The sequence below is a fragment of the Halyomorpha halys genome, unplaced genomic scaffold (genome assembly GCF_000696795.3).
Source record: "Halyomorpha halys isolate HHAL.00 unplaced genomic scaffold, Hhal_1.1 Scaffold155.1, whole genome shotgun sequence".
In the NCBI taxonomy this organism is placed as follows: domain Eukaryota; kingdom Metazoa; phylum Arthropoda; class Insecta; order Hemiptera; family Pentatomidae; genus Halyomorpha; species Halyomorpha halys.
This window is the reverse complement of record NW_027115270.1, coordinates 1,213,602-1,239,751: the sequence shown is the minus strand read 5'-3', so window position 1 is coordinate 1,239,751 and position 26,150 is coordinate 1,213,602. Positions and strand designations below refer to the sequence as shown.

Genomic DNA, 26,150 nt, shown 5'->3' with positions numbered 1-26,150 from the left:
TAGCTGTATATTTATTTTTTTATTTTCACTACTGAGTTATAATTTTTTTATTGATTAAAATACTTATATTTAAAAATTATGATTATTTATTCTTTTCTGGGTATCATGAATAGCCAATGTATAAAACTGTTTTCGTTTTTTTTTTGATACCTCAAGTCTTAATAATATTGGAGTAGGATGGTATTTGGCAGTTAGGATTTCAAAATAATAACAGAGAAGCCGGGAAAATTATTAAACTTTTTTAATAATATAGGATGATTTACATTTTACATATAGTAATATAATACTGTCATAGTTCCACACAACTTTGGCGCTAACACTTATATTTGACAAAATATAAATTAAATACAATAGAAGCTGGGCCGGTTTTATTTCAATAACTTACAACGCTACATTCTCTAGACAACTTTTAAGGAGGGGAATAATAAAAATTTACAACATTTTTTTTTATGAGGATGATAACTGAATATTATAAAGAAATTAAAGTACAGTCTTCAATAAAACATTAAGTGTCGTGGTGGTGCTTAGCGCCTGCGGCCAAATCTCAGGAAAACGTGGTCCAGGTCCTGTCGCTTCACTCCGCTCTCATAGATTGGGCTAGCCTCTCGAGCAACCGCTGCAAATATAAATTAACATTATATAATTATTTATGTATAAAACTACATTTAAATATATGATATACATAAATATACGTAGTAAATGAAATATAGTGATATAAAATTAAGATAAAAAGAATAAAGAAGGTATTACAAGATTCCAAATTTTGGCGCCCAGATTCGATTAACTTTCTGTTCTATATTGGCCTGAGATCATTTTAAGAATTGTAATACAATCCTGAAGAATAATAAGCTTCTTTAAAAGTGTTTCCTTACACTCCAATCGTTTAATGAATAAAAAATACAGATACTAATGTAAATACACGACTTTTTATCGATTAATTAACCCAAGGCAATTCAGAATTTTTTTTTATTATTAAAAATGTCTTTATTAGTTATTAAGTAAATATCAAAATTGGCCTTTAAAATATAGGAGGCATTGGGTCTTTGTTTAGGGCCGTTTTTAACCAATGGGGCTCATGTTAGGATATATTATTCATTCCTCCCTCATGTGATGTAAAATGAAGATTCTCATAATATAATGTTTTGTCTCGAAATGATAAAAGAAGTTGTACTTCCGACCATTTAAATTGAACAATTGAAATAATGGCAAAATTGAAAAACGACATGAACCCGCCAATGGTAGCTTATCTCACATTTAAAACAAACACTTAAGCGAGTAGTATTGATCGATGCACATATAATATTCCGAAGGAGATCATAACACTAAAAATAATAAAAGGTAATTCTTCCCGGCCAACTCGCACCGCCAAACCCCAATTTAGCGACGGCCTTATCTCACCTTTGAGACATATATTTAGAATAAAAAGAGGGGAATTTTTTTTTTTAAATATCTGCATTGAAATTTACAACTGTATATTATATAATGCATTGAGTAAATTTGATCTTAGTTAAAATGGAGTGTTACAAGCGTGTAGAGCAACTACCCATTGGTAGCACTCTAATGACATTTTACATTAGCTTGTCTCCTGGCCATCTTCTTTTCAGGCGCCTCGGAGGATTGTCAGGAGTGGAAGAGGATGCAAGGTTAGAAACTAGGGGGTTAGAGGTGACTTAAGTCAGAATATAAGTGAAATCGAGCAGCATTGAATATTAGTAAGATATAGGAGCCTCCAGATTTAATTTTATTTAATATCTGAAGAGTAAGAAAAATTACTAAAAAAAAAAAATAAAGTTAAAATTTTACAAAAGATAATTTTCCTGATTTATTGTAAGAAATTTCTTTCCCCCTCAAAGTCTATTTCTTTAAGTACATCAATTTCAACCGACGTCAGTGATGAACTCATCAATCTATTTGAGAGGAATCGTACTTCTTAGTCAATTTCTATTTATTTTTTTTTTTTAATAATAGATTATAAGAATTAAAGGACTCTAAGATAAGTGTATGCATAGCGGATAGTAGATTAATAATAATTAAAATTAAAAAACAAAATTAAATCTGTACTAATACAACACATGAAGTGATTGGGGTGCAGTAATTTGAAAATAAGTACTGTCACCCGACCCACGGTTGTTCAAGGAGGTGATTTAATAAGAATCACGCTCGACCGTCAGAGTTTTACCCAATGAAGGGTACCCACTTCATGAGGCTGAATGGACCCCGAAGGGTTTCCGAACATACAGGGCTTACTCACGGCTACAGTGAAAAAGAAAATAATTATCTACCATAGCCAGATTCGAACACGTGTCATTGGAGTTAATAGCACTGTGCCATACCACTGAGCCATCCGTTCTGTGTTTCCATAATAATATTATAAGTAAATATATTATTGTACGAATATATTAGATTAGAGCTTCAAAATGGTTCTAAAACCCGTAATATAAAATTAAAATTTAATTTTCTATTTAATTTGGATGTACGGAGTTAAGCTTTGGGGTTCCACTAACCCTCCGAATTCCTCTCGTATCCAATCCCTACAATCGAGAATTCTTCGTAAAATCCTCAATGCTCCATATTTTGCCACAAATAAAATCATAAATAAAGACCTTAATGTTCCCTATGCAACCGATCAAGCCCGAACGAGATATCACTCTAACCTTGCTTCCTCTTTCATTTCTGAAAATCCTCCGAGGCGCCTGAAAAGAAGATGGCCACGAAACCTGCTAATATAAAAATGTAATTGGAGTGCTACCAATGGATAGTTTCTCTACACACCTGTATCACTCCATTATAAATTTAAATCAAATTTACTGGATGAATGTACAGTAGTAAATTTCAATAAATATATAAAAAATTTCTATTTTGTTTTAAGCATTATTATTTTAATAATTAAAAATTAAAAATCAGGTTGTTCAATACCTGAAATGGTTACGGTCACGTCAAATTCTGAGAAAAAAACATATATTTTTGTTTTTAAAGTCACTAAACAACGAATAATTGAAAATAACAATTTTGATATTATGTTTTTTTAAAAATTATCTCCGTCTTTTTAAATATATATTACTATATTTATTTATATTTATTAAGTGCACAGCCAAATTTTAAATTTTTTCTTTGGTCATAGATTATTTAATTTTGAAAATCAAGATTTGAATTTTTTCAAAAGTTTGTCATACTATTTCTCTTAACATAAAAAAATCTAAAATAATTACAGTTAGTGAGAATATGAGAACCAATGAGACTCGGGTGGACAGAGAGAGGAATACTTAGCAATTGCTAGGAAAGAAGTAAACTGGAAAAGACCGAGCTAAATCGAGTAAGGAATTTTTTCTTTTCTTTTTTTCAAAACGTCTTTTTCTTCTCAAACTACTGCGATGAAAGAAACAGGATAATCGGCAGCTTAAGGAAATGGCTATGGGCTTCTATTCCCTTCATCTCTGTCGTTAAGTTCACACAAGAAGGTTCCCTTTTACAAATATACTTACAGGGTTAAGTATCATATCTTCCCGTTCAGAGGATCATGGGAACGAGAAAATGGGAATATATGATATCTTTAATCGATAAACGAATAAACGAAATGTACTAGAGATATAAAATGTATGAAAAATTGTGACTTTCGACGTGAATATCTGTGAATTAGGTTAAGATGTATTCGTAATACTTCAATACTACTTTATTATAGTTTTTTTTGTTTTAAGTTATTTATTAATTTTTAACTTATTTAGAAGTTTTTAAAAATTTGTTTATTAGTTTTTGCAAACTTATTTATTTACTTTTAAATTGTTCTACTTTTATGGCTATTTTATTTTTTTCTATATTTATATTTATTTATAATTTCGTATAATGTGCAATGCATTTGTGTAACGGATTGAACCTGTAGAAGGGAGGAATTAAAGAGAGGAATCCAAAGAATAGTGTAGATAAGGTTGAGAAAAAAAAGAGTAAGAATGAATAAGGAAAATTAAAATTGAAATGTTTGTGAGAAGGAGGTAGAAAAAATAGATAAAAAATGAAATAAAATTGTTAAAAAACTATAACATTAGAGGTATATCGTATTTGGGATACAGTTAGTTATTATTTGAAAAAAAAATGGTATCTTGTATCTTTGATTAATATATGTTAATCTATATATATCCAATTATAGATTGATAAGTAAGCTGTATATCCTAGCAACACGATATATTTGGGCAACACTACCGAATTTCTCTCCTTACTACGTTTCGGCCAATTCAACCGGAACAATCTGCAATAATTCATTATTATTCTACTAAAATGCAAGGAAAGAAATAAAATAAAAATACAAATGTATTGCTTAACATTTCATATTATACTATACCTTAACTACACACACTTCTATTTTCATGAATATTATAATTGCCATAATTTATTCTCATTTTTATCTCAGAGTCCTTATAGATTGTACTTGAGAATGGCATGTAAGGTCGAAACGTTGAAAAATGAAAACTATAATAAAATCGTGGCGAAGTATTTTAAGAAACCTAATTAACATAGCTATCTTCACCTAAATATTTTATAGAATAAATAATCTTTAAAAATACAGGTTATTATCATCTGAAATGTCATTGTGATTTTTTAAGCTGAACATGAAAAATAAATAAATTATTTTCTACTGATTAAAATCAACTTTTGTGAAATTCTCCCCCTCCCCTTGACATTCTTTATATAATATTTTTAATAAAATAATGTTATTGGTTGTCCAAAATATAGGTCGGATAAAATCTTTCACAATCATGAAAAATCTATCCCAAGCTGGTGAGATGAAATATTATATAATCCCATCTGGAAATTTATAGGTAGGCTTAACAAATTCAATTTTAGCAATTCGATATTGCAGGCCAGTCTGCGGTAGATTTAGTTCACAAAATCACCCGAAATTTTTCTGAAACGTACCTAATTTATGTTTGTATATTATATTTCTTTGGTATGAAAGAATGTGTTTTCAATTTTTCTTATAAATTGTTCTTAAAAAAAGGAGGTATTATTATCTTAATTACTTTAACTCCACGCTATTTTTTATAATTAATGAAAGTAAAATATAAGTTTATAAATCACATATATATACCTAAATGTAACATAGCATGATAGTGATATATAACATAAAGAATTGCACGTATTAATTGATTATTATAAAAATATTGATACCTATCACAGAAGAATTGCCTTAAAGTTTGAAATTGCTAATAAAACTAGATATAAAAAAATTCAAAAAATATAATTCTCTCTCTTAGGATTCTGTTTTTGTTGCGATGAACATCAATTATAATCAAGCAGAACTTACAATCTAATATTTTTTTATTCTAAAATGCGAATGAAAATGTATATAATATGGCTGGTCAGTTCAGGCTAAAGTTTTTTCTCTAAATCCTGAATGTATTTTATCAACATGATCATTACTGGAAAAATAATCCGTAGACACTGCATTAGTTTTAGAAAATGGTGAGCAGTAACATGGAGAAAATATTCATAATGATGTCAGAAAGAGTTTTCAGTTTTTAGATCTAAAAAAAAATGTTTTTTTGAAAATCAAATAATATTAATTAATAGCCCAGAAAAAGAAAAGAAAAAAGAGAGCTTTAGAGCCACTTTTTAAGCACCCAAATAAGCTCTGTAATCAAAAGTCCAAAAATGTACTCTACAAATTTTTTTCAAAATAATATTGGCCGATTTAAATTTTTCAAACCTTTATTTTTTTTTTTTTTTAACAACGTGAAAATACAATTTTGGCTCCTTTATGACTTTTTTTTATTATGTTGCAAAAACCGAAATTTTTTCCAAAACATGGGGATTTGATTCTACTATTTTCCTCCTAATTAAAAGTTTGAGAAAATCCATCCAGAATTTGTTCTAAAAAGTGAATATTATTTTGTTACAGCAACTGAACAAACGGACGTAGTAAGATTTCCACTACCATCATAAGAACACTCAAATATACGCGTGCACTGAAATATTCAAGCACATATTGAAAGCTATATTATTATAAACTCCACCTGCTCTGGAAACCATTCTCGGCCTGGGCTAGTCAAGGGTTAAGTTTGTGTTGATGTATCCCAACTTTATCTCTTACCTGAATGTTTATACAGTCAAGTTTCTGACTTGAAATGTTCTTTGACTAATATTACTTTTAACGTTATTGATATTGCCGATGTGATTTTCATAAAATTTAAATAGGAATTTTGAAATTTTAAGTAATCGACGATTTAAATTATATTTGTAAACCATTGAGTACTAAAAAAATATACAATATGAGATTAAAATGCAAAAGTTTTTTTTTTTTAAATCCGGGAAATGATAGTCGGGGAATAATTTAAGAATTCTGTTGTAAACTGACAAAGAATAAAATCCTGACAAAAGAAAAGAAATGTTAAAGAAAAAATACGTACATGTGAGCATATTGGGTCTTAAGGTACACGGGTATCAAGGAAGAACAAAGTAATCAAGGAGGCTATTTAAATGACGTTTGTAGTTAAGGATGGAATTTCATAGTTCAGAAGATCGGATAAGGAATGATCTGTGTTTTACCGAAGTGAACTGGAGTTTAAATGATAGTTAAAAGGCGGCATTAGAGTAAAAACTGCATCCTTACTATTTTCCCTTAACCATATAATCCCTTTATAATATCTATTTAAAAAAAAGTTGGAACTAAAGAAGGAACCCTAAAGATAGACCGAACAAAGCAATTATCAACTACTTTATTCTCAAGTCTAGTTCTTCAGAGATACCTAAATGAACAGTCAACGTGGGAGAGAGGGTTAAGGAGGTAAGCAGAAATATTATGGTTTTACTGAAAAAATCTAGAACAGGAAATCACAAGGAGAAATCCAGATTCTAGGAGAGGGTCTCAAAACTGATGTATAGATTTTGACAATTGGGTTGATTTCATTTGGTAGCTATGATCACTGGATAGTAATTTGAAATAGTTTTTTTTTTCAGCTAAGACTCCCATCGGAATCCTATATTGCCTAACCATGGTTGGGAGTCAATTTTTTCATTTTGTGGGACCGCCAATCTATGAAAAAAGTCGACGCCCCTGAACGGATTCGAACCGGTACCGCCAACAGATTTTAGATCAATACTAAAAAATGATTTATCAACTTTTTTTTTCATGATTAACTGATTCAGTAAAATGAGGCAATAGAAAGGGAGAAGTAGGGGGAATGATTCACTCTCAAAGATCCAAAATTTTTCTCTAAACCAATCATCGCTCACTCAGTCAAAAGATTTTCAGTTTATGAGAAGAAGAGATTAGATTTTTAATTTTTAATATTTCTAGGGCCGTCCGTAGCTCGGATGGTTAGGCATTTCTTCTATACTGCGATGATTGGTTTGGGGGAGCGCGGTATCCACGGGGTAAAGTGCGTGACTACTAACCCTATAAGGACCCTTGTTCGAATCCGGCTGGGCAGAAAATTGTATTCTACAACACTGTAGCCGTGAGTCAACTCCTGTGGGTTCTGGAGCCCTCCTGGAGTCCACCCAGCCTCTTAAATTGGGTAAAAATCGGGCGGTCGAACGTGATTATGACAAAATCACCTCCTTGCACAACCGTTGGTCTAGTAACAGTACTTCTTTACAAAGTACTGAAACTTCTGACTCTTCGTAGGTTGTAGCGGTATAGATTTAAATTTTTTTTTTTTTAGCGATGATTGGTTTAGAGAAAAATGAATGCTCTTTGAGAGTGTATCGTTCCCACTACATCTCCCTTTCTATTGCCTCACTTTACTGGATCAGTTAATCATGAAAAAAAAAAGTTGGTAAATCATTTTTAACCAATTCCCATAAAGATCGGTTTGCACATCATTAAAATAAACAGAAAGTATGATTTTCAAATGAATATGACCTATTTTACGTAGCAGGGATTTTTAAGGTTTCACATATTAGGTTCTACTCAAATTCTTTAAAACAAGAAAAAATAGATCTAAGATGCGAAGAGAGATAAAAAATACAGCAAATGAGAAACTTCGATGGATTTTAGTATATTGAATAAGATGGGTAATAGTTTATATTGATAGCTATTTCGATCCATTCTTTCTCCCTTTTATGTTTCTTGGATACAGTTCTGAAGTTTAAAACATTCTCATCATGTCCATGATTATTTAACCCTACTTCATGCTCTTGTATACTTTGGAGCGAACTTACGTTGGTAGGATGGGTTCTCCTCTATATACTGCTGGAGCGCATTGGAGAACTGGTAGAGGGCAGCGCACATGTTCCTGACCCGGGCGGGCAGCTCTTGGAGTACGGCTGGAGAGCAGTCCGGACCCGGGGCAGCCAGGGCGGTGCCAGCGAGCAGGCCGGCAGAGAGCACTGTCCACATCCAACTGAAGTTCATTCTGGAACCGATATCAATAATTAAATAATATTATACATGGATTTAATAATTAATTTAAAAAAAAATAGATCTAAGAGCTATCACTAGGGAAAAAGGTGGGTTATTGAACCCTGATGAAGGTCAGAATTGATTCGGGTCTTTAAATAGGCGAGTATAAGTATAGAAGGAGCCTCGAGAGGGCTTTGCCTAGTGAAATGTCGTCCCTCATCTTTTATTCTATGGATTGTGTGAAGTTTTCGGGAATTATTTGTTTGAAGAGAAAATTTTAAAGCTGAAACTAGTTTCCTTTCAGTGTTAAGAATACGGCTGTCCTCAGCTGAGTCCGGCACTGGGCAAAAATAATATTGTAAGCCACCTACCACTAAATTTTCCACATATTATATTTTTCGTTAATATTAACAGATGATGAAAACGAAACTTTCTTACTTATTATAATAACAAGAGTTAATTGTTTTAAATTAACATAAAACATTTTTTTTTTTTTTTTACAAATTCACTTAATTATGACCGGTTACTTTATAATAATTATTTAAGTAAGTGTTCTCAACAACACTAGTAAAGCTCGATATATATACATATATATAAGTGTATTTGTATTAAAAATAAAAAAATATATATATATACAACAACAAACCTTTTACCTTCTTTTTCTGAAATTGAATAATTGACTTAAAACTCAACCTTTTTCTTAACCTATATCTTCTTTTTTCTTTAAAAAATAAAATATATTTATAAATTAGTGTACACTGTCAGAGTATGATAAATGCATTTTTACCAGAGAAATAGTAAATTATTAGCAAAATTAATAAGAAAATGTATTGAGAATAATTCTAATTTTATATTAAAAGTCATTGATTCTTAGAATCTATTTAAACCATTAAATGTTGGTTTATGATGTTGTATTCTCCATTTAATATTATTTTTAATTTAATTTTTTAAATAATTATTATTCTATTTTTATTTTCATTTCAATAGTTATTAATTAAATTATTAGTTGTATCACTTGGTATTAATTCATATTGTACTTATCTAGCTTAAACATTGCAAAGCCTCCACAAGGCCCTAATAGTAAAACTGTAATATTTACATTTCACTTATGCCTTTCTTTTTTATGATTTATATTGGAACCGGCAGATGTTGTCATCTGGTCCTACCATATTGGATGTAATTTTTTAAATAAATAAAATAAAAAATAATAAATTTACCTTTTTAAATTTATTATGAAATAAACATATTTGAAATACATTTTTTTAAAAAGTTAGATTTTTGAGGTAGAATTGCATTGAGGATGCAATAGATTGAAATGATTTTTTTTTTCTATTTGTTTAACAAACATTTGACTAGACTCCATGCATTATTTTAGTCAAATCCTACAGGGCACTAGGGATTTCGTCCCTTCCTGACCCTCTCTCACAATGGGTAGACCTCTAATATTTGAACAGTAAAATGGACACTATAAAAAATATAGAAAAAAATAACCACTTATTTTGCAGTCATGATAGCACGATATAAACCAGCTCATATACATACGCATAGAAATTCGTAAAGATCTGCTGGAATATTTTACTGATTAATAAAAAAGTATATTTTCTTGTTTAGAAAATTTTTTCTAACCACTGATTATAAATACAAATATTTATTTCCATGCATTTTACTTTTCTACAACAGTTGGAAGTTTTCGCGAAAGAATGTTAAACTAAAATATTTTTTCCCACTCAATCGTAGGTGCTTTGCAATAAAATATTTAAATTATACTCTGTCTGCTTGATGATGTTTTGATGTGCTTTACTTTAAACATTCTCTTTATAAATAAGTTCATAAATGTTTTATTAGAAGGATGTTTGCAGTCACGTTTTGACCAGGGAATGAAATTGTACCTTAACCGTTGGGGAATTCATTACAGAGAGAGTAAATAATGCTGTTTGTAAAATATTTATAGATTATGTATATTTAAAATTTGGACTTTTAAGGTGGTCACTTATGATCAATCTAAATGGAGCGAGGAAATGGACAGAAAGGAATGCTTGGAACGGTCACTCCACTCCCTCATTCCTTTTTTTGCAACAGATTGCGATTCAATGATATATACACTCTACAAATCTGCTCTCCTAAGATATATTATTTTAAATCGATTTTTAAAATGTGAAGTTTAATACATATATTCTGTGTCTGAGATTTTTGTAAATTAAATTTCAAACATATTAATTAAAAAACCTCTGTAAAGATATAAAATACCATAATTTTGTGGAAAAGAAAATTTTATTAATGACAGCAGAAATACTTGTAGCATTAATATTCTATAAAAATGAGTTATTAAATTCTTCACATTAAGAAGCATATTTAAAAATTTAATCTTATCAAAAATTATGAAAAAATAATAAAAAATTAAAGTATATTGAAAATTACAAACCCATTAAATTATTTCTTTTAATTATTATTTAGATCATTATAACATAATTGAATATTAAAATATACAAAGCTATGTAATTGTATTCCTAAATTTCTTCAAAGGATATTTCTCATTATATTTTTTAATACAAGAACCTCGATTAATAAACCATTTTAGACTAAAATATAACTATAAGTTGTTATTTAAATTATTGAAATAGGCAAAGAACCATATTGAACCGATTATTTTAGAAATAACAAATGTGTTAATAAATAAATGACCCGTGTAATTTTTGAAAAACCAATTAATTTGTAATTTATTTGAGAAGCTCCAGATCAAAATGCATTTAGTCCATTTCACACAAAATTTATTTTGTTCCAAACAAAATTCATAACATTTGAGAGAAATTAATTTCGCAAGAACCAATATGAAATTTAAAATTTTTGTCGAAAACAATTTCCGTACAAAATGAATTTTATTATAAAATGTACAAAATGCATATTGGTTTAGGGCTTCTCATTTATATCAAAATTTTAATTAATATTGATATTTCTTAGTATAATTAATAGGAAAAAAAGTAATTTATTCATATCAATACTTTTGTAATTTATTTTATTCAAATAATATCGTAAATTTTAGCTCCTGTGTATTTACTGAACAAGAGGTTTTCTTATTATTAATACAGCATGAAAACTGGGCTGATTATCAATCCAACTTAAACTTGTAGTTGGTAAGCAGTAACTTAACAATTTAAGTAACTTGATTTTGGCCAAGCATGGATTGAGTTTTGGAATGATGGAATATTTTATTCTGTATATACGTTATTAATTTATTCAACGATAAATTATCTAAACAAATTTTTAATTTCAGTATCGGATAGTTTTACACAATAAATTATTACTTTCTGAAGTACTATAGAACCTGAAGACCAAATTAAAAGAAACGCTTATATATTGGATCAATTATCTTCAGTATAAGTCACATTGAAAGACAATAAACAACATTGTTATACAAGCAACTATTTAATGGAAACAAACATAATTTAATTGCTGAAGAGGCAATTAAATTGTTTCCTATTGTTCTACACGGCTGTGATGAGATGTTTACCTATTACCACCTGCTAATGCATACTCTCCAAAACTCCATTCAAAGTTTACTTACATATGTTCTGGATATTTATTAATTAAGAAAATGGTTAATAAAATAATATTAAATCAATAAATAAAAAAACTTTATTAAAATTAAAATAAATAATATTCCCAATAAATATGTAATCAAAAGAAATAATAAAATAAGAAATAAATTATTTGAACTTCAGATTATCTATTATGAATTAATTAACTTCAAAGAATCTATTTTAGGCTAAATCAGTGTTTTATAACTTTTTGTTTTCCTACGTTTTTATAAGAAAATTTTAGTGCTCTCTTAAGTTTTCGTAAAAATTGAGTTTCATAAATACTCATCTCATAATGTAATTTATTTAATGGAATACAAAATAATATACTATTATATTATGTATAAGCATGCATAGAAAATTATTGTTTCATAATAATTAATAATAAATTTTAATATAATAAAAACAAATCTTTAAAAAATTAGCTAACACACAAAATAAGTCACTTAATACACAGTCACTCAATTAATATATAAATAACAATTTAATGTCAAGGTTGTTTTTTTTCAGAACAACGGTTGTTTTTTTTTTTATTTAAAAAATTTACAAGTAAATTTGATGTTAGTTATACAATAGCATGATACAGACATGTTGTGAATTTATCCGTAGATAGAACTCCAATAACATTTGCAGAGGAGAAGGTCTCGAGGCCATCTTCTTTTATGACGCCTAGGAGGATTATTAGGTAATGAAGGAGAGTCCAGGTTAAAAACAAGTGGATTTGGATGGTTAGAAAGTTTACCATGGAAGGATTGGTATCTGGTTCTGGCCAAATCGGTAACATGTGTTGAAAGTTAAACGGTAAAAGCTCCTACAGACTTATTAAGTGATAGTAAAAATTTACTTCCTTCAATATCACCTCATTCTCGTTTTCAAAATGATTTTTTAGTTTAATAAATTTAATAACTTTAAATAAATTATCTTTTCATTTATGTTTTTTTGAAATCATTAAATTAGTTTTTACAATTTTCCTATTTCAATCTACTCTTCGAAGACATACACAGGACCTATGAAAAAATACTCATATATTGTGTATGATATTGTCAAAGATAATGTATATATATTTTATTCCATTTAATATCCTTTACCAATATTTTAAAATAAATATAAATGTTACGGAACCCGAAAATGAAATGCAAAGGCTATAGACGGTGGATTCTCATCCATCCAACTGACAGAGATTTATGCGCTCCTTCAAAAAAGATCTATGTCATTTTTTCACTATTGATAAATAAAAACTCTTTAAAATACAAAATCCGACTCTATAGCATCATGATGTTAAAATAATTGTCATATAATTTAAATTTTATATTATTGACCAAAAAGCCTAAAAGTTTTAAAAATTTCTTAACCCCTTTAATCTTAAAAATTCTGTTACATGATATTGCACTATAATTCACGCCACATTTACTAGTTTTATTAAAATTAATCAATATAGTCATAAATTTCAGTAAATAACTAAAAAAAACACCTAAATGCAAATTTTCTCTTTTTGAAGTTTAGTTATCTCTGAACTCTTGGCCAAGATGTCTACAAATTAGGACGAAACGCCCGCAAATATTAAGAATTGTTCTCAGACTATCATTAAATTTATGATAATTGTTAATAAACAAAACTCGTGTTGATAGGAACAAGCTAATTTGAAATAATTTCATAATTAAAGGATATCCTTATCTTTGATTAACCTCTCTGTCTACTTTTATCATATTTTATACATTTTATCATTTTATCATTGCTTGCTAATATGCTATTTTCTTTTTGAGTCAAATATTTAGAAATAAACGAATCCATACAATATGGAAAACAAGAAGCAAGAAGCATTGATTATTGAATTTTTTTCCAAAACTCTATTGTACAGCAATTTGAGTATAACTTCTTAAATCGTTTCCGATACCACTGATACAGTAATGATTTTATATTATATTTTCTTAAAGGTATCATTATTTTTCAACAATAGTAGTTGGGTTCAACATTTTTTTTGTTTTACCACTAACTTGAAATAGGTTGAGTGACGATAGTATCATGGATATTATATTATAGATACAATTATTTCATATACATATTCTATTATAGATACTATATTACATTATAGATATGATCGTATCATAAATATTCTATTTTCCTAACTGTATCATTATTTTTTAACAATAGTAGTGGGGTTCACCATTTTTTTGTTTTACCATATTTTTTCCTTATTGATTTTTGAGCAGTTACAAAATAATTAATGTTAAAAAAACAACATTAATATCTAAACTAACAAGTTTAGAAATTAATGTTGTTTTTTCCCCAAATATAGCCAGTTAAATATATATGATAAAAGTAAAAAAAAAAAAAAAAAATGAGTTTTTTATATTTTGACCGTTCTAAGGTGGGTTAAATCCCCCTCTTCTATCCCCCTCTCACTCTTCCTCTTCATGTACTCTCTTGCCAAATAATATTTATTTATTTATTATTTGGTTATAGTTGTAATTACTAAGGCTTTTAAAAAAAAATATCTATTGAGCAATAAAACAGGGGTGGAGACTATATAGTATCCCAAATACCAACAGAAAGGCAAGAATTCAATGTATAAATAGACAATTACATTTTTACAGTTGTATTATTATCTCGGATATTATTTTGAAACAGTTTTAACAACAAAAAAATGAAAACAGGCAGTCAGTATTAATTTTCTGAAAATTTGAGTCATCAGTTCCATTTTGGATATTGGAAGGAGTGCAATAGAAGAAGTAAGCTGTCAGGAAAAGTGAAGCCAAAAAGGTGGGCCTTATGTGCCTTTCAGTGGTGTAGCAGAGGAGTAAAGGAAGAGTGTGAGCCAATCACTGGCCTCCTTCTATTGCAGTTTAAACTACAATAGCGGACATTCCTATTAACCTTAACATAAACTCATATTTCGTAGGCGTGGCCTTCTTGGCTCTACTTTTGATATGAATGAGATTTGGGTTGAAACAAAACATATATAAAGTGATTTGTGCGTTTTTCTTCTGTAACCTTCATGTTTTATGAATTATTTAAAAATTCTCTTCAAATCTTCATGAATCGCCGAACCTGTAATGGACTGAGACAACTGCGATAAAGTTCTTAGATAAATGAACAATAAAGGCGGACAAATTTTGTGTAATTTAGCTGTTATATTGTAGAGTGCTAATTAGCAATAAATATGTAAGTTTACGTGCTTGACCATGAAGATAGTGGGCATTAAATTTCTGTTCAAGTAGTAATAGTGATAGAATAATTAATATCATCAATTGGGTTGAGTTTGGAATCTTAATAACTTCAATGATTTTTTTACTATTACAATTTATAATCTTAATACTTTACTAGTCTTGTCATTAGCTAGTTTCCATAAAATTACGGTTTTTTGACGCATGGATCTTAGAAAAAAAAATTCAAATAGGTGTTGTAATCAGTTGCAACTAAGATTTATAGAGGACATTATAGATAAGGAATATTTTAAATAAATCAAAACTACAGGATAAATATTTTTTTACCTAAATTGACACAATACGATAGGAAAACCAATAATAGAATAGTAATAATAGTTAAATCAATAGTAAGAATTTCCGTTAGGAAGTTTTAAAAGTAAAAATAAAAAAAAAATAGGGCTGTTAATTATTTATTATTTTTTAACAGCACATTCGCTTAGCAAATAACACCATCAGGCGTTCTCAACCTAGGAGATAAACTTTATTTGCGTAAGTCTCAGGGTACATTTGATCATAAAATAAACATTATCAACATTGTCCTTATCCAACGGCAGCTCTAGAGATGGTTTATTGTGGTTACTATTTTTAAAAGCAGAGTTTCGGTCGAGAAAACTTTCATAGCCACAACTCACAGATTATGTTATCTTCGCTTCCAGCCCCCCACGGCGTACAATGGTTCGTATCTTGGAGCTACTGGACACTGACACGTATCCACATAACTTCAATGCTCTATGAAGGAAGGAGGGAATGCAATAGTTAAAATCTATCTATGGAAAAATTTAACGATCAATAATTTAACATTAACACAGAGAAATATTCGAATGTTTTTCCCTTACAGTCGTTTGTGCTAATTAAAAACAGTGCATAATCATGACGGCTAATGCAGGAAGAATAATAAGAATCTACTGTAAGTGCAAAGAGCTCTAAGAAAGTAATAATTTAAATTATAACTTTCTTTATTAATATAAAGTTATGAAGAAAAAAAAAACCGGTTACATTTTAATATCTTGTCCGGGACTATACTTGTTGATACTTATTGATTATGTTTCACTCACTTGAGTGTAATAAAAAATTATTATTAACTATGATGATAAGAGCAATTTGGACATATGGTATTGAGCTCTGAGGCTCTACCAAACCATCAAATTCCTCCCGTATCCAATCCTTACAATCCAAAATCCTACGTAAAATCCTTGATGCTCCTTTTTACGTTACAAATTCTCATCCACAAAGACCTTAACATCCCATTCGTAGCAGATTTGGTCCAAAACAAATATGCGTCTTTTCATTCCTAACTCCTTATCCATCCTAACCCATTAATTCTTAATCTCTCATCCTTAACAATCCCTGATAATCCTCCGAGGCGTCTGAAAAGGAATTGGCCACGGGACCTTCTAATTTAAATTAATGCTTGAAGCACCAATGGGTGGTTCCTTCCCAAGATTTTCAAGTGAAAATGAAACATTCCACATATTTACTTATTGTATTTATTATTTTGTACAGATGTAAATTACATTAAATAAATAAATTTAAAAAAACAGTTATTGTGAGGTGGTAAAATCATGGTGAAGATTATTCTTCATGATGGCCAGGTTATCCGAAACAATGGGCATTTAAAATAATTAATGAAGAATGTAAGGACCATATGGATATAATTTATTATAATTGAAGGAGTAAGGGGATGGAGGGACTAGGTAACATTTTTTGAATCTTTAGTGTGGATGAAGGACCTACCTAGCTAAGGTACTTTGTTAAGCGTTGTTAAAGTGTGAGGTACTTTAACCTCAAAATTCAATTAATAACTGATATACCTAGCTGTAGAAGGGTTTATGAATACTTTAAATCATAAAAAAGCTCCAACAAAAAAAACTGAACTCTGTTTTCTTTAAATTTACTATTTGTAACATACACCGTTCATACACTAACTCCTTTATTAAAAAACATTATAATAGTAGACCGAAAAGAGCATAAAATGACGTTATCTGTGACGTGTACTTTATTGGTATTTTTTTCTTATAAAGGTAACCAAGATGTAACAAATATGTTTATAATATTATACTAGTTAACAACTTTTAAAAAAAAAATTACAAAATTTCTCTGGTTCCGAAAAACGCATATTTTATAAGACCCTCTCTGGTCATTTATGACATACTGGGGTTACCTACAGGTTATCACCCTATTCCAACCATGGTAGAAGTTTTCATTTCGTGGCGCCACCATAGTCTCCTGAGGCAGGATTCGAACCGGCGCCACTACAGTTACGAAAGTTAGTGGAAATTACCGAAAGATCAGCGTTGATAAAAAATTATCGAAATCATTTCTTTGGTTCTTTGTCCTTTTTGTTCCACATGTTCATTTCACGAGTTAATAAATATTTTTGAAGACCATTCGATTGTCCTTGGCAAATAGAGAAATAATATTTTACTGACAATTTTATTTTTATTTTTAGGGCATGGAGGAGAAAAACAAAAATATCATCATGTGTGATGTAGGTAATTTTGCATTGACATCGGTTGCTGGATGTAGAAAGGTAAAAAAGAAATTACTTAGTCAAAATAGATCTACATTATTCCAGTCACAAGACGTTCCTAACCGTTTTGGGTCAAATACAAAAATAGTTTGCTGTTTCCACTTATACTGGTCAACTTAAGATTTTTGTTGGCGATATGATTACAGAGACGTATCATATAAGGACCATATTCCAATGTTGCAAAATATGTGCAGAAGATCCTTTAAGAATCATTATAAAAAAATTAAACTGGATTTCCAAATACCTTTAAAAACATGATTACTCTTCTTCCTAGGGGTAAACACCCTCCAGTGAGTCATAGTATTGGGGTGAGCGCACATCCAACATTGTAGTGATATCATAGGCCACTCAATCTTCCAATCGCAGTTTCGGTCCTCAAGTTCCCTTGTCCCGTGTATATCCCCTTCTCCTGATAAATTCTTATTAGGGATACTCAAGTCAGATATTCAAGACACGAAACGCCCAAATTGATCCCATTTATTGCATAAGGGTTACCAGTTTATTTACCACAATATCTTTATATTTATTTATTTAAGTGTTTCGACCACTAGGGCCATTTATCTGAATTTACAAAGTTAGTAGATAACAATTGACATATTAACAAAGTTACAAAGTGAGAAGGTTACAAATTAACAATTACAATTACAAGTTACATTACATTACAATTACAAGTTACATATTTACAATTAAAATTACATATTTACAATTATGATTTGCATTTTACAAAGTTGCAATTAGATTTGAGGTAGTTAGTAAATTGCTATAATGAATTTTGCATTCACTTATCTATTGCTGGACAGTTAGACTAATTAATAAATTAGAATATCAAATAATTCTAATAATAAATTAGAATATCTTTATGTACATCAAATATATCTTTTGATTATTTCACAAATGTTCTGCTATTTCCAATGCATATATGATTTCGATCTTGGGTAATTATTTTTCTGCACTGATCCCCCCCCCCCTTTTGCTAAATTCTGTTTAGATGTATTATACTTTTTCAAATGTCGTCCTTTCAAAATTGATTTCTTCTCATGTTTCACGTTCACTAACACATTTATATCCATGATCATCTTTTTTTAAATTTTTGGGTTCTACGTAAGTGGAAACGTTTAGGGAGTGTTATTTTTTATTATTTTTTTTAGTCGATTAAAAATGTAAAATAATCATAATAATAAACCGAGATGATAATAATTTATGGGTCTTTCGACATTAGTTTTTGAAATATGATTAGTTAAATGATTGGACAAAATATGATGGCTTTAATAGATGAAATTACAAACAAGTATTATACACATCAAAATAAAATAAATAAACATTGTTATAGAAATATATCTGCTTTTAATTTAAAACAAAAATCTTTTTGGAGCACTAGATTTATCGGATTAAGTTAGATTTAGACCTCAAAGAAATGTAAACATCTTTCTGTAACGCCATTGAGTATATCCTACACATTTTTCATATCAGTATTACATTCTAAATATATTATGGATATTATTTGTATATTAAACATGTGATAAAGTATGGATAAATCGATTTTTGATTTTTTTTTTTTAAATCGATTTGAAAGAAAGTATCTTATAAAAAAACAACACAGTTTTAGGTCATACCATTGGTACTAAGGTAAGAAAAGTTAAAAAATGACCTCTGGCCATCGCAAGTATAATAGATAAAAATGTAGAAATCAATTCACATTATATTAAAATATTCGTACAATATTATGTATACCTTGTACAACCAAGTAAATAACATGAACCAAAATTTCCGTATCTAGGTTTCTTTCACAATACTAAGTTCGACAATAACTATCAACCTAACGCTCACGACTTATACATCTAAAAGAATCTTAAAGATACTGAGTCTTATTAGACCTGAAATACTAAATCTTTTCCTCTAAAAAAAAAAAAATTAGGATTTGTGATCTAAGAAACCATTTATGTGTTTTCCAAACAAGAGCCGTATTAACCTAGATTGTAGAGAGACCAAGGAGGGGCTAAGTCGAAGAGCATCTTAAGGGTCACCAAACACCATTAGGCATATCTTCTCTCTAAATATTCCCTTACGACACAATTCCACCTTCAAAACATCGACTACTAGATTCATATTACTCAACTAAATTCGCTAGTAAATCAACAAATTCAAAAATATCGTAATTGAATCCTCATTCGGACGATCATGTGACAAATAATATTATCTATGACGAAATTAATGTCCTACATGTCCCAAATTTAATTGAATGAGTAATATTTGATTAATGAGTCATATTTATCAGTTTGCAAATTTTTTTTTCTATAAAATTGTCAATTAAAAAAAATACAAAGTGTAAGAACAGATGAAGAGCATTTTGATTCATAAAAACTAATAAATAAACAATTTGTTACAGTATTCATTAGGCACTTTATACTCTTTATAGAGTATAAGTATAAGTAGATATTGTCAATGTAAAAATATTAATAAAAAATTATTATTAAAATGTGACGCATAATTATTTATTATGATTAAGATTTCATAGTTTAAAAAACAATAGAAAAAGAAAATTTTCTAATTTAGGCTTTTTAATTACATCTGTTTGTTTCAAATCCAGTTTTTTCTATTCACCGTCTCCCTGTAATTATTCCTTTTCTATTTAATTTTTCCCCATTTATTTGCCAAGCGTTTTCGATTCATACTTTATCGGGAAAAAAGAAAAAAGGAAAAAAAAAAGATCATTCTTCCCCCTAAAAGAGATTCACAAGAACGAATTGGATGTCGTCCCATGTCACATGTCCGAAATTTAATTGAATGAGTAATATTTGATTAATGAGTCATATTTATCAGTTTACAATTTTTTTATTGTCAATTAAAATAAAAACAAAGTGTAAGAACAGATGAAGAGCATTTTGATTCATAACAAGTAATAAATAATCAATTTGTTACAGTATCCATTAGGCACTTTATACTCTTTATAAATCCCTTTTATAGGGCATTAATAATTATGGCTATCATTGCTTTTTTATGTGGCACAGGCGTAATCTACCAATTATAAGCATAGTTTTTAATGGTATTAGAACCGGTTGTATGATAATTTTAAATATGTTTATGAAAACAAAATAAAAAAACTTAGGACAGAAATAGAAATTTTTTTTTTAAGACCTTCCTAGTCATTTCTGACATATTGGGAGAGTTATCTGCAGGGTACCAACCTATTCTAACCATAGTGAGGTGGGGTCAAGTTTTCATTTCGTGGGACCACCAAACAAATACAAGTCGATCTCCCAGGCCGATTTGAACCGGTGCGTTAGAGTCGTGAGGAGCTCAAAGTTGACGCTTTAACTACCTCGGCTACAAACGGCCTTGGAATCTTGTAGCAGCCATTAAGTTTTAGATGTGAATTTGGGCAACATTTTTACTCTTATCCGTTTCAAAAAGTCGTGTTTCGATGCAGTTAATGTCCTTTTTTGATAAATATTTGTTCGTACTATATTATTATACTGAGGAAATAGGAAAATAATTCAGTATTAAGTTCATGAACCATTGTTATGACTTTCTATGACTTCATTGTCTCAAAATCTTTTTAAATGGAAAGAATGCATGTGGGTAAGTGGGTAAGAATATAAAATTAAAATTTTATCACCCCTTAAGTTCATTTTATTTTTGCCTGTAAATATGTATCCAATGATTTAACTATATATTCAGAAAAAAAACTTATTTTTTATTTTTAAATTTCTGATCAGAACTGTTGTAATAAACATGTAATCCGAGTAAAAATTAACTGGAAATTCGACTCACCTACAACCGATTCTCCAGATGGTCCAAAAAGGAAGATAAACGCCAAAATTTGCTCTTCTTCTTCAACCGAATCCCCAAGAACAAACAGTAGGACATAGTTGTATGCTTAACATGGTCATGGCATAGCGAGAGGTGTGGGCTCACTAGCTACAGTAGCGATGTGTCAGAAGCTTGTCGCAAGGAACGCGCGTGATAACCTTTTCGTTATCATTTCGTAATATGTCGGCTAGTACCGAAAAACATATCCAGTTTGTTAATGTTCTTAATGTTTGTTCGGACATAACAACTGTTTTACAAAGACTGAAGAGTTCAATACAAAGGTGTCTTAGATAAGGCTAGATTTTGTAAAGTATTATCTCAAGTCTTTTTTAAGGATTATTAAATCTTTTGTTCGCAAGTATCTAATTTTCCTCTTTTTTTAAATTTAAATAGACTAAACATAAGAATAAATATTTTTTATTGTTACTTTTATTATTATTATATTATTGAAGACAATTAATACAATATGTTACAAATTAAGTATTAGTGTTTAAATATCCATGCATACAATATATACAGAAATAGAAGAAAAAATTAAATTAAAAATAATAATAAAAAAGAAATACATATATAAAAAAAAATATTATGATGGTATTGTAAGTCTAAGACATAATTATTATTTCGCTCTCCAACACACTGTGGATATATTGAAAGAACAAGAAACTGTTTGTAGTTTCTGACTACATTACACGCTATCATTAAAAAATATATTTAAATGTACGGATTTGAGTTCTGGAGTTCTGCTAAAACATCGAATCTCTCCTATTTCCATTCCTTAATATTTAAAATTCTTAATTATTTTTATTTTGCCACCAATAAAATAATCCGTCATGAATCCACATTGAATATGTTGTTGATTTGGTCTTACGACCATTTACATAAAATATTATAAAGTTTTAATTGATATTACGCCTCTATAAATAATCATATTCCAATTTGTGTATGCTAAAAGTTTATTTTACCATGATATTTATTTTTAAGATCGCCATAAATTGAATAAAATTCATTGTTCTGTTCTATTAGAAAATACTCTAACGAATTAAATTGAATAAAAAACTTAAAACTTTTGAATATTTAATATAAAAAAAATGTGTATATTCCTTTATAAAAAAAGACATTCATGAATAGTTCAAAATTTTATAGTTATTTAAAAGTTGAATCTGAGACTGACATAATTTTAGTAGAGAATTTAAATAATGAATTTATAGCTCACGTAAAAAAAAAAAAAATGTGAAAAATATAATTTCTTTACGAAATACGTGAAAAATATTTCCATATGAAGTCAACAAAACTAATAAAATAAAAGAAAATGGCATACCACAAAATGAACTAAAATACGTTTCTAAAACAGTTTCATGTTTATAGTATCAATATATTCTTTGAAATAGGGGAGAAATATGTATAATAAAGTTTATAATAAATGTTTAATTATTTATGAGACCTAAATATGTATTTTATTATAAATATATCCATCCAATACCTCTAACATACTATAATTTTTTGTATCATTTTATCCATACCTATCAATAAACCAATATCATTATATTGTATCTATATATTTTGAATTTCTATTGTAATTTTTTTCTCGTTTGAGGTGCAAAACGAGAAAAAATTATAATATAGTTATTAAATTAAATTATAATATAATTCAGTAATTAAAAAAAAATATATATATAAGGTAATTTCTATTTTTCTCTACTTCTAAACACTTAGAAATATTCATCATTATTTTTTCCTGTATTTCTCTGTTTCTGTTTAAAGTATATAGAATCGAACCAGGAGCAGTGAGAGGCCATATTTTTTCATATAGACGTAGGTGTCTTACCCACATCATTTTCAGGGTTTTTTTTTTATATCGGAGTTGGAGTAGTTTTTATTTTAACCAAAACCTATCCATTGCGACCTATTCTGTTGAATTTTATCTTATTAGAATATTAATAACATTTAGTCTAAGAATACTGACATCCATAATCGACAAAACTTTAAAGGTTGCCTTTTACCCCTCAAAAAAAAGAAAAAAAATTATAATAGAAATTCAAAATATATAGATATAATAAAGTGATATTAGTATATTGATAAAATTTTACTATGTTAGAGGTATTGGATGGATATATTTATACTAAAATATCTATACATCTAAAACTTTATTATACATAGTTCTCCTCTATTTTCAAAGTACACCATGATATTATAAACAAATAAACGGTTTGGAACGTATTTAAGTTCATTTTATGATATCACAGTGATAATATTGAGTGAATGATGTTTTAAAAAGGTTTAATTTATTACATTATAAATGTAAAAAAATAAATTATATTTGTTCATTTAATTATGACATAATAGGGAATTGAATAATTCCCTATATGGTACTATATTTGTCATGTTACAATTTTTCTATTAAAATAAGTGTCTTATTTTACTTATAATCTTAAAATTTCTCTAATTAATCAATTTTCACATTAAAACAAAAATTAAAAGTCTTTATCACAGTCACTTATTTGTTAAAATTTATCACAACAATGCTTGTTTACACAATTTTAACAAATAAGTGATTGTGATAAAGAATTTTAATTTTTGTTTTAATGTGAAAATTGACTAATTAGAGAAATTGTTGAATTGACCTGGGCAGAATAGCCTGCATGAAGTTGTGTTTTTAAATTATTTAGTTCATAAATTTGATATAGATTGTCTCTGAGGATGGCAGAATAGGCCGAAACGTTGGACTTGTAAAGAAAAGAAAATATTTGAGACTATAATGGATAAAATTTAAATTATTTATTTAAACAAGTTTCTTATTTTTAGTTCTTTTGGTGGCTCTGAAATACTGAAACACTGACTTAATTATAAATTAATAATCAGTACTCTTTTAAAATAAAAATATTTATTTCTAAGATTTTAGAAATTGATTTTAGATGGATTGTCAATGTAAAAATATTAATCAAAAATTATTATTAAAATATGACGCATAATTATTTATTATGATTAAGATTTCATAGTGTAAAAAACAATAGAAAAAGAAAATTTTCTAATTTAGGCTATATCTGTTTGTTTCAAATCCAGTTTTTTCTATTCACCGTCTCCTTGTTATTATTCCTTTTTTATTTAATTTTTCCCCATTTATTTGCCAAGCGTTTTCGATTCACACTTTATCGGAAAAAAAAAAAAAAAAATCATCCTTCCCCCTAAAAGAGATTCACAAGAACGAATTAGATAAATTGAAGAGTAAACACGTGTAAATGCGATGAAAGACGACTATTTGTTTTAGTCCTCCACTATTTGTATTTGTGAATTGTGGAGTCTTCAATCGGAGTTGATTTGTAAATATTAATCAATCTAGAATTAAGTGAACCTCTGCGAATATAAAAAAAAAACTTCAGTATTCTGATTCGAGATTGCTTATACCTTTTGCCTTTTAGTTTAAGCTTGTAGATTAATGGCAGATATTGAACATTGTATTTATTTTTCAGCTTGAAAAATCGGATTCTGTTTACTTTCCAGTAAAGTCGGTACTTTTATTATTTAACTGCGGACATATTACGTAAAAAATAATTGAATTTTTAATAAAACCACAACTTTTTATACCAAATTAAAACAAATTCCAGTTTCCTTATAAAAATAGCAAAGTAGAACACATTATCGGGTATTCATAATTATATCTTACAAATTATACTTGTTTATACCTTTAAAAGGTAAATAGGTCAGATATATATGGTGTGAAAATGACTTGTTAAGAATAGGTATTACTAATATTAGTAAGTTTCCAATGTTCTTCCAGTTCTATGCTAGAAAGTAACGGACCATTTCATAGTCCTTGTAGAGTGATTTCAATAGGTAGGGAAGAAAAAGTAAAAAATAAAAGGTTTGAGTGGAAAAGGAATACATGGAAACTCATAAAAACAACACCCCGCGGGTATTAAATAAATATACAATCAACAAATATTATTTTAAACTATATCATTGTTTCTTGATGATATCCTAAATGTCCTATGTTTGACCTTACCAGCCCATTTATAAAAACCCTATCTATAATTTATGAATTGGGCCTTAAGGTGAATGAAAACAAGACGGTGTACATGAAAAGCTCAAGAGAATAGCAAAGTGACGTTCAGAGAACACACTTTTAGTTCTGTAAACCAGTTTAAGTACCTGGGAAGCCTGGTTACAGATGATAACAAAGTAGAGAGCGAAATAGAGTTCAGGATAGCAGCAGGAAATAAACGTTATTTCTCACTCAGTAGTGATCTATGGAGGAGAAACATGACCCTTGACAAGAAAAGCAGAACAGATGCTCAGCTCCTGGGAGAGAAAGGTATTGGCAAGGATATGGGGAGAAGTCTCGGAGAATGGAGTTTGGGGAAGAAGAAGGAATGAGGAACTGATAAATCTGTACGAGGAACCCATCATGGAGTTAATTAAAAGAGCTAGATTAAGATGGTTCGGACACGTTGAGAGGATGCCCGATGAAAGGATACCCAAAAAAATGGTTTATGGCAAACCATATGGAAAACGGAAAAGAGGACGTCCCCGTCGGCTGGACGAGGTGGAGAAGGATTTTAAGCTCTTGAAGGCTGGCAGATGGAAGGAGAAAGCAAGAGGCCGTGTTGATTGGTTGGCTGTAGTGGAGCCCGGGTTCTTGCAGGCTGTGTAGTACAATAATAATAATAATAATAATATTTATTGTTTGCCCAATCAGA

General features: G+C 28.9%; 1 protein-coding gene across 5 annotated transcripts in view; it reads right to left on the bottom strand.

Annotated features, from left to right (window-relative positions):
- Positions 1–219: 219 nt before the first annotated feature.
- Ms (Myosuppressin) overlaps positions 220–26,150 on the bottom strand; it is a 377,051-nt gene continuing 351,120 nt past the window's right edge. For 4 of the 5 annotated variants that reach the window (XM_067052342.1, XM_067052343.1, XM_067052341.1 and 1 more), the window contains 2 exons: positions 8,155–8,348; positions 220–616 (listed from right to left, as the gene is read on the bottom strand). In XM_067052342.1, coding sequence (XP_066908443.1) covers positions 525–616; positions 8,155–8,347 — 285 coding nt within the window. In that variant the 5' untranslated portion in view covers position 8,348 and the 3' untranslated portion in view covers positions 220–524. Of the gene's footprint in view, positions 617–8,154; positions 8,349–21,417; positions 21,537–26,150 lie in introns of those variants that run through there. The other variant, XM_024358266.2, reaches the window with a different exon arrangement.